At 42.4% G+C, this 10,971-nt stretch overlaps 1 protein-coding gene across 1 annotated transcript in view; it reads right to left on the reverse strand.

Moving 5' to 3' along the window:
- The window catches only part of LOC120932394, a 28,716-nt gene extending 18,256 nt beyond the window's left edge, over positions 1–10,460 (reverse strand). The window contains exons 1-3 of the mRNA XM_040344734.1: positions 10,355–10,460; positions 8,470–8,558; positions 6,049–6,114 (exon numbers count right to left, since the gene is read on the reverse strand). Coding sequence (XP_040200668.1) covers positions 6,049–6,114; positions 8,470–8,558; positions 10,355–10,403 — 204 coding nt within the window. The 5' untranslated portion in view covers positions 10,404–10,460. The remainder of the gene's footprint in view (positions 1–6,048; positions 6,115–8,469; positions 8,559–10,354) is intronic.
- Between the last annotated feature and the right edge of the window lie 511 nt (positions 10,461–10,971).

Raw genomic sequence — 10,971 nt, forward strand, 5'->3', positions numbered from 1 at the left:
TGTGATGCCACTCTATAATCCTAGTTAAGGAGGCTGTTTGTAGATACTTTGAGAAGTCGGGTAGAGCTAGACCTCCATTTTTCTTAGTTCTGATTAAAATTTTTCTTTTTATTCAAGGTGTTTTTTTGGGCCCAAATGAAACTTCCTATTGCTTTTCTTAATTTAATCATTATTTTTTTTTGAATAGCTAATGGTACTGTTTGAAAAATATATAATAATGTTAATTCTTCCCATCCATGAATACCCTACGTTTTCATATGTATGCAATAATTTTATTACTTTTAGGATTGTTGCGTTGTAATTCAAGTCTTGTAACTGGTTTAAAATACTCGGGATATACATTCCCAAATATTTAATTGCTTCTTGCTGCCATTTAAACGGAAAGTCTTTTTGCAATAGTAACTGTGGGCCAGATCCACAAAAACCTGACGTAACTTAAAAAATCCAATTTAAGTTACACTGGCTTAAAGTTTCTACCTAAGTGCCTGATCCACAAAGCACTTATCTAGAAATTTCAGGCTGTGTAACTAAAATTCCGCCGGCGCAAGGCGTTCCTATTCAAATGGGGCGAGTCCCATTTAAATGAGGCGCGCTCCCGCGCCGGCCGTACTGCGCATGCGCGTCGGCCGTACTGCGCATGCGCGAAGTTACGTTACGCCGAGTTTTGAGGATCGCGACGGCTTAAAGTTGCGTCGGGGAAAAAAAAAATGACAGCGGCATGCATTCCTGAGGGAGAACTCCATGCCAATTTTCAAAGAAAAAACCGGCATGGGTTCCCCCCCCAGGAGCATACCAGGTCCTTAGGTCTGGCATGGGTTGTAAGGAGACCCCCCCACGCCGAAAAATTGACGTAGGGGGTCCCCCTACAATCCATACCAGACCCGTATCCAAAGCACGGTACCCGGCCGGCCAGGAAGGGAGTGGGGACGAGCGAGCGCCCCCCCCCTCCTGAGCCGTGCCAGGCCGCGTGCCCTCAACATGGGGGGGTTGGGTGCTCTGGGGCAGGGGGGCGCACTGCGGGCCCCCCCACCCCAGAGCACCCTGTCCCCATGTTGATGAGGACAGGACCTCTTCCCGACAACCCTTGCCATTGGTTGTCGGGGTCTGCGGGCGGAGGCTTATCGGAATCTGGGAGTCCCCTTTAATAAGGGGGCCCCCAGATACCGGCCCCCCACCCTAAGTGAATGGATATGGGGTACATCGTACCCCTATCCATTCACCTGGAGGCAAAAAGTAAAAGTTAATAAACACACAACACAAGGCTTTTTAAAATATTTTATTATTCTGCTCCGGACGCCCCCCCTGTCTTCGTTATTAGCTCAATTACCAGGGGGGGCTTCTTCTTCCGCTCTCCGGGGGTCTTCTTCCACTCTCCGGGGGTCTTCCGCTCTCCGGGGGGGCTTCTCCGGACTCCGGGGGGGCTTCTCCGGACTCCGGGGGGCTTCTTCCATCTTCTCCCCTCTTCCGCTCTTGACTCGGCGAACCCCGGTTCTTCTGCAGCTCTCCGGTGCCTTCTTCTTCAGCGCTGGCTGCCTGCTATGTTTGTGTGTTAGCTCGATTTCAAACAGGCAGCCGGCGCGGTCTTCTGTGGCGTCAGGGTCTTCTGGTCTTCTGTTCTTCCGATGTTGTCTCGTCGCCTGTTGTCGCTGTAATGATGGAAGCGCGCCTTGCATCCCATTTATATAGGCATCACCGTCCCATCATGCTCCGGTAGGTACCCACGTGGTGGGTGCCTACCCACGTGCACCCACCACGTGGGTACCTACCGGAGCATGATGGGACGGTGATGCCTATATAAATGGGATGCAAGGCGCGCTTCCATCATTACAGCAACAACAGGCGACGAGACAACATCGGAAGAACAAAAGACCAGAAGACCCTGACGCCACAGAAGACCGCGCCGGCTGCCTGTTTGAAATCGAGCTAACACACAAACATAGCAGGCAGCCAGCGCTGAAGAAGAAGGCACCGGAGAGCTGCAGAAGAACCGGGGTTCGCCGAGTCAAGAGCGGAAGAGGGGAGAAGATGGAAGAAGCCCCCCGGAGTCCGGAGAAGCCCCCCCGGAGTCCGGAGAAGCCCCCCCGGAGAGCGGAAGACCCCCGGAGAGTGGAAGAAGACCCCCGGAGAGCGGAAGAAGAAGCCCCCCCTGGTAATTGAGCTAATAACGAAGACAGGGGGGGCGTCCGGAGCAGAATAATAAAATATTTTAAAAAGCCTTGTGTTGTGTGTTTATTAACTTTTACTTTTTGCCTCCAGGTGAATGGATAGGGGTACGATGTACCCCATATCCATTCACTTAGGGTGGGGGGCCGGTATCTGGGGGCCCCCTTATTAAAGGGGACTCCCAGATTCCGATAAGCCTCTGCCCGCAGACCCCGACAACCAATGGCAAGGGTTGTCGGGAAGAGGTCCTGTCCTCATCAACATGGGGACAGGGTGCTCTGGGGTGGGGGGGCCCGCAGTGCGCCCCCCTGCCCCAGAGCACCCAACCCCCCCATGTTGAGGGCACGCGGCCTGGCACGGCTCAGGAGGGGGGGGGGGGGCGCTCGCTCGTCCCCACTCCCTTCCTGGCCGGCCGGGTACCGTGCTTTGGATACGGGTCTGGTATGGATTGTAGGGGGACCCCCTACGTCAATTTTTCGGCGTAGGGGGGGTCCCCTTACAACCCATACCAGACCTAAGGGCCTGGTATGCTCCTGGGGGGGAACCCATGCCGGTTTTGTTTTTTACAAATTGACGTGGAGTTCTCCCTCGGGAAAGCATACCAAATGCCGTCGCTGCAATGGGCCTTTACAAGGTGTGACTAACTTTACACTTTGTAAAACGAGCCCTAATTTTACACTTGCAAAATAACACTTACGGCGCAAAAAAGAAGCTAGAAAGCTTTGTGGATCGCCTTAAGTGCTAATTTGCATACTAGCAACGGCATTTCGACTCGAAATGCCCCCAGCGGCGGATGCGGTACTGCATCCTAAAATTAGGCAGTGTAAATCAATTACACATGCCGGATCTTCTGTGTAACTTTGGAAAAAGCCTTTTGAGGATCGTTTCCAAAGTTACACACAGACTGAACAGCACTTAAGTCGGAGTATCTCTTTTGAGGATCTGGCCCTGTGTTTTTTCTATTAGCGATACATTTAACATTTCAGATTTCTCATAATTAACTTTAAAGTTACTTAATTCCCTAAATCGTTTAAATTCCTTTATTAAATTTGGTATTGCTATAATGGGGTTAGTCACATATATTAGTAGGTCATCTGCATATACCGCTGTTTTATATTCTTTACCTTTGATAATAATCCCCTGTATATCTTTGTTTTTTACTATTGCTGTTATAAGATGTTCCATTACTATTATATATAAAAAGGGGGATAAGGGACATCCCTGTCAAATTCCACTTGATATTTCTATATCTTCCAATAACATTCCATTTGTTCTTATTTTGGCCCTTGGATTAGAATACAATGCGACAATCCTACTAAGCATTTTTGGGCCCATTCCTATCTGAACTAATGTTTCTTCTAAGAACTGCCATCCCACCCTATCAAACGCTTTCTCAGCATCAATAGTTAAAAGGCATGTTGGGATGGCAGTTCTCTGAGCATATTCTACTAATGTACAAGTTTTTATAATATTGTCCCTCGTTTCTCGCCCTTTCGTAAAACCCGTTTGATTCAAATTTATATGTCCAGGTAAAATGGGTATCAATCTATTAGAGATGATCTTATAGCTATGTTTTTCAGAAAAACTGGTCGGTAGTTATTGCATAATGTATGATCTTTCTCAGGTTTTGGAATTAATGTAATATGAGATTCCATACTTCGTGGTACAAAGATTTGTGTTTTAGATATGGAGTTATATATGTGTTTAAGGATAGATATAATTATGTTGGCGCTATATAAATCCTGTATAATAATAATAATAATATCTTGAAATTATTTAACTTAGGGATTTGACACCCACGATTGTTTATTTTCAAGTCACAATATTTTTTTGGTAGTAATTTTAAAATTAAACAAATACTAATATTGGCCAGAAAAGAAACAAACAGTGAAATGCATTATTTTTGAACCATGTACAAAGAACTGTCGCCAAAAAAATACATTTGAAAACCAAGAGATTAACAGTAGTGCTACAGAAAAACATGAGGATGATATACCGTATAGACTCGAGTATAAGCTGACCCGAATATAAGCAGAGGTTCCTAATTTTACCACAAAAAAATTGTAAAACTTATTGACTCGAGTATAAGCCGAGGGTGAGAATGCAGCAGTTACTGTAAGTGGAAAAGAGGGTCAACAATGCCCATTTGCACGCCTCACTGTGCCCATTGCAACCTCACTGTGCCAACCTCACTGTGCCAACCTCACTGTGGCCATTGCAACCTCACTGTGCCCATCGTCACTGTGCCCATCGTCACTGTGCCCATCGTCACTGTGCCCATTGTCACTGTGCCCATCGTCACCGTGCCCGTTGTCAGTGTACCTGAAATTGAGAGGCTACGGGCATCCATTCATTGTTTAAAACTTGCAGTCTCCTCCTGGTCCCTTCCGTGATAGGCGTTTCTCAGCTGACACAGTTCCGCCTATCACGGACGTTTTCTCATCCTCGGACTCAGTTTCCCAGCAGACACTGTGTTCAGTGTTCCGCCAATCATGGATGTCCTCTTGTTCGAGGACGAAAAGGTGTCCGTGATTGGCGCAACACTGAACACAGTGTCTGCTGGGATGGGTGAGCACGTTCGTGATAGACGTTTCTCAGCAGACAGAGTTCCGCCTATCACAGAAGGGACAGGAGGAGAACGCAAGTTTTAAACGATGGACTCCTGCAGCCTCTCAATAATTTTAGGTACACTGACTCGAGTATAAGCTGAGGGGGGCATTTTCAGCCCAAAAAAAAAGGTCTGAAAATCTCGGCTTATACTCGAGTATATATGGTACATACACATTATATATATCTATATAACAAAGGACACATACATTTGAGGATGTCCTAACTGGATGTCTGTCCTGCATACCTGCTCCCTGAGGCCCCGTACACACGACCGAGTTTCTCGGCAGAATTCAGCCAGAAACTCGGTCGGAGCTGGATTCTGCCGAGAAACTCGGTCGTGTGTACACTTTTCAGCAAGGAAGCCGACGAGGAACTCGTCGGGCCAAAAAGAGAACATGTTCTCTATTTCCTCGTTGTTCAATGAGGAAAGTCGGCCCGCCGAGCTCCTCGGCGGCTTCCACACTGAACTCGACGAGGAACTCGATGTGTTTGGCACGTCGAGTTCCTCGGACGTGTGTACGGGGCCTGAGTCTCTGCTGTCACTTGTTATCAGAAAATCAGCAGAGAAAGTCTTTCACTATTCCTTTATGAATCTGACAGGTCATGTGATCAAATGCAGAGTACGGTAAAGGAATTGTGCAGTGCAGTAAAGTAAAGTAGATTAAAGATTTACTCTGCTGGCTCTATGATAAATGAAAGCAGGCAAATGGGAAAAGCTGTTCACATATGTTCAGGTCCTAGTCTGTCAGGGATCTGGATAAGACAGCTGTGGCCCAAAATAATGCAGAGGGACTGCACCCTGCCAGCTATAGCCAACAGCAGTGATTGCACGAAAAAGCCCAACAGTTTGGAAGTAATGAATTAAATCAATAGATTCACTTTAAAGGTCAGTATGGCGAATTTCACTATAAATGCGACAGAACTTTTAAAGCCCTTGGATTCACTGTGATCTCACCGTGAATCCAAACCTCATCCCTATTTACTACTTTAATTGTTGGACAGCTGAGACCCAGGGTCCATAGCAGAGAATATAAATACATACTACACTTACTTTCATACCCTTATACATACTTTATTAGCTTGAAGTGTTTCTCTTTTAAACAAAACTATTTATAGGTATATGAATTAAATGTTATAATAAATTATTCCCTACCTGTTATTTTTAGCTGTGCTTTTTACCATATACAATATCTTGACTATATTTAATTTTAGCATGCATAAGTAATTTCCAGTAAAATGTTTTACCTTTAGATACATAAAATGTAATCATATTACCTTAGCCTTATCATAGGCACAAAGGACGTTTGTCATGGCATTAACAGTTGCAGGCATGTTTTTGAACTAAAAAAAAAAAGAAAATAAATCAAAAAAATATATATTTTTCTGATCACAGTATTAATTCATTATTATATAACTTTTTTTCAGGCTTTTCTTACATAGATATTATATTAATAATAGTAATAATAATAATAATGTAAACAACAAAACTACTATTAGAAAACCATAAAATCAGAAAGTAGTTTACTCTAGAAGCCACAAGGTTTTTTTTTTACTTTGTCAGTTTCACTCAGGTATAACAAACACGCATGCACCTACGCATCTTAGCTCTAAGGAAGGGGTGCACCCAAAACGCGTTAGTTTTATACCCGTTTATGTGAAACGGCATCTGTGTGTCTACATTGTGACATTGATAGTTGCCACTTTTGTGAGTATCCACTTTTTATCCTTTTTATTATTGAATTAATATGTTTTTGGTTATGCACTTGGTGCGTGGGCCTCCCATTTTGTTTTGTTTTTGTATTATCAATCGTATTACCCCATTTGAGGAGGGCAGCATCTGTCCAGTTTCGGAATACTGTTGACCTTGCTGCTTTTAACCACAGAAGATCTCATAGCACTGGAAGTGACTGCTTGCCTTTGTATAGTCAGGTTAACAAAGACACAAGTTCATTGAATCCAACCAATAGAAAAATGAATGAATAAATACATAGGTAAAAAAAAACAACCTGCAAACAGATAACCCAAAAGCACAGTCAATCCAGTTCAGAGGCAAAAAAAAAAAAAAAGTATAAAGCATGATACAATTTTCTCCAACAGGCAAAAATGTTCCTTTCTGATTTCACAAAGCAATCAGAAGTTCCCTGAACAACAACTTTTTAAATATTACAAAGCAATTATATTCTTTGCATTTAGAAACACAAACAGCTCATTAGTTTCTAAACAATCTACTAAGCGGCTTGAACTAGCTCCTGAAAAAGTTACACATTTTCAAATTTCTTAGTGTGAAGAAGCTTTTCCATATGCAAAGAATAAACCCTTTTTTCTCAAGGTCCAAAGAGTAGCCCCTTGTCATTTGCAATGACTTTAAAGTGAACAGCTTTACACTAGGTTCAATATATAGATCAATTATATATCTATACAAGGTGATCAATTTCCACCTCAAACGCCTCTGTACAATTCCTGTACATAATCTTCAAAAGCAACTGATATGGTTCAAGCAATAAATGGACACCTCAACAGTTCGACATTACATCCTGCATTTCAAAGTCAATAGAACAGCAGCATGGGATCTTCGGGCCAGATTCAGGTACAATAGCGCCGGTGTAATGTAAGCCATTTACGTTACACCGCCGCAAGTTTTTAGTTTTAGTGCCCGATCCACAAAGCACTTACCTGGAAACTTGCGGCGGTGTATCGTAAATACGTCCGGCGCAAGGCGGTCCAAATCGAATGGGCGGGTAACATTTAAATTAGGCGCGCTCCCGCGCCGGACCTACTGCGCATGCTCCGTTTCCTAACTCCCGCCGTGCTTTGCGTGAAGTGACGTCATTTTTTCGAACGGCGACGCGCGTAGCGTACTTCCGTATTCCCGGACGTGTTACGCAAATGACGTGAAATTTTGAATTTCGACGCGGGAACGACGGCCATACTTTAGACAGCAATACGTTTGCTGACTAAAGTTAAGGCACCCAAAACGACGACTAACTTTGCGACGGGAAACTAGACTAGCGGCGACGTAGCAAACACGAAAAATCGTCGTGGATCGCCGTAACTCCTAATTTGCATACCCGACGCTGATTTACGACGCAAACTCCCCCCAGCAGCGGCCGCGGTACTGCATCCTAAGATCCGACAGTGTAAAACAATTACACCTGTCGGATCTTAGGGATATCTATGCGTAACTGATTCTATGAATCAGTCGCATAGATACTCTGAGAGATACGATGGAGTATCTGAGATACTCCGTCGTATCTCCTTTGTAAATCTGGCCCTTCATTAGCATAGTAGTAAGAATTTATTTAAATAAAATAATTGTACGCTCACATTAAAAGTTATTGACATTTGGCATTGAAAACAATAGATTCACCAGGGGAGAGATCCCATCAGGTTGTATTAAGCATCAGCTTACCCACCGGCATGGAAGTGATCTCAGATCTGACAGCTGTTAGACACAAATGCCAGTGCCCGACGTTTAGCAATGCTGACACTGCCTCGTGGAAACCTCAACACACTGGAAGCAAAATGATGGGGGCAGTCATGGATTTCAAAGGGAAACTCCTTTTTTGTCATAACCTATCCTGCATTAATATAGCCTACTACCTGTTGTTCCTATCAACAGTGCAAGTGGGTTGCCACTGGACACTGCAGACTAAAGAGTGGGGTTTCCTCTAAGATTTTATGGTATAGGAGACTTACCATGGCATTTTGGAGGCAAGTTACATCAGTTAACTGGCTTTGCCGGCAGACAGAAGCACACCTCCTTTCACAGTTTGATGCTGCAGGATCTAAAATATGAATGAATTTAACTGCTTTAAAAATGCACATATATTATATATTTTTTATTTTTTTAAACCATACTCCCTATCTTCATACCAGCATTTACTGGGGAACTGCCTAGAAATGCCCTATTTTAACTAAATACATTAACCTAGACCAATAGTACATAACCTGATTTTTTGTTTAACTAGCTTGATTCTCTGGCCTAGAACAAGTATGAAGATAAGAATTTCTAAATGTTCTCCAACTTTTTAGGTCTGCATAGCTTTTCTAGGTAGTTGGCATAGACAGTTTGAAGCCAGTGTTCAGCATAACAGACAATAATTTAGTATTCTCAAAAGGAGGTCAGCAGTTTCAACCCAGCATTGCTGTCTTGACAGATTTACTTATTAAAAAACATGCTTGGGCTAAAAGGCTAATTTATAAGATATACTGTACTACACATTCAGCAATATGATGTTTTAAATTCTTGGCATATGATCTACTAGATACTGCCTAAATCATCTATATAGGTCTATAATCGAACTACCTAAAACAATTATGCATGAAAACTGAACAGAAATGTGGAAATGTTATTCATTGCAACCAAGTATATTCCAGACTATGGGCTAGATTCATAAAGACTTACGATGGCGTATCAGTAGATACGCCGTCGTAAGTCCGAATCCGCGCCGTTGTATCTTTAAGCGGTATGCTCAAATTGAGATACGCTTAAATGTTGCTAAGATACGACTGGCGTAAGTCTCCTACGCCGTTGTATCTTAGTTGCATATTTACGCTGGCCGCTAGGGGCGTGTACTTCGATTTACGCCGAGAATATGTAAATGACGTAGATACGCATATTCACGAACGTACGCTCGCCTGTCGCATGTAAGATACGCCAATTACGTAAGGCGTTTTCAGGCATAAAGATAAACCACCAAAAAGATGGCGCAGCCAATGTTAAGTATAGACGTCGGACAGCCGCTGATTTTTACGTCGTTTGTGTAAGCCGATTCAGAATGGGGCTGAGCGTAGGTTACGTTCACGTCGAAAGCAAGGAGTATTTGCAACGTGATACTGAGCATGCGCCGTACGATCGTCGCTTCATTTGCATGTATGGTAATGAATCGTGAATTCATTACCATACAACACGCCCCCTACCTGCCTATTTTAAATTAGGCGGGGGTTACGCCGGGCCATTTGCGCTACGCCAACGTAACTTAGGAGGCAAGTGCTTTGTGAATACAGTACTTGCCTCACTATCTTACATCGGCGTAGTGCAAATGGGATGCTCTACGCCGGCAGAAAGATACGCCGCCGTACGTGAATCTAGCCGTATATGTTTCAAGTGCAAGTTAAAAAAATATATGATAAAATCTTGATGGTAATTTTTTCACATTCCCTTCATCATTAAACAGAATGTTAAGACCACTATCTTTCCTCAATAATTAGGATATAATAGTTCTTCTATAATATGCGTTTTTTAACAGGCATGTTCTTGAAATGCAAGTTCTTGCAAGTGCATGTTCTTAAAATTTCAAGTGCAAGTTAAAAAAATATATGATAAAATCTTGATGGTCATTTTTTCACATTCCCTCCATCATAAAACAGAATGTAAAGACCACTATCTTTCCTCAATAATTAGGATATAATAGTTCTTCTATAATATGTGTTTTTTAAGAGGCATGTTCTTGAAATATGCCACTAGATAGCCCCACATGATTTCACCTTCCAAGAAATGCTAATTGTTATCAAATGTCAACTCTTTTAATTCTATAGCCCCATAATAGCCTACACATTAGCAATGTAGAACACAACTTACTGAAGCAGCAGCTGATAGCCACAAGCAAAAGACACACTGCGATCTTCATGGCTGAAGAATATGTGGATTTCTATTAACCTGTTTCCCAGTCACTCTATTTATACCTTGTTGGGCATGTACTGAAGCTCATAGTGTCATAACAGGAAATTACACTGAAACTTTAGAAGTGTGGCAAGTTTATTTATTTTCTAATTTACTATAATCCTCATTGGTCATGGTGGCTCCAAAGGACTTGTTTAAATTTATAGCCTTTGTGATTTGTTGCGCTACTTTTAAATGGAACTAATCAAAAATGAATTGTAAAGATCAACTAAAGATTAAATCGCTACTTAAATTGCTCCTAGAATTACTTATTCTCATGTATTTTTACTTTATGTGCTGTTGGTTTTATATTAACCATATAGGACCATTAAGATATCAAGAAAAAGTCATTAAGAGATAAGTAGAATATCAGACATTTGCAAGAATCTCAATCTCTACTTTAATTATATATACTATAGTACATTATATGTTACTATAGTATACTTTATGCTATATTTGAACCATACTGCATAGTATAGTAATATTATAACAGTGCAGCTTTTTCCTTCTGTGTTTACTGTACATGTTGTTATTAT

Source organism: Rana temporaria, chromosome 3 (genome assembly GCF_905171775.1).
Source record: "Rana temporaria chromosome 3, aRanTem1.1, whole genome shotgun sequence".
In the NCBI taxonomy this organism is placed as follows: Eukaryota; Metazoa; Chordata; class Amphibia; order Anura; family Ranidae; genus Rana; species Rana temporaria.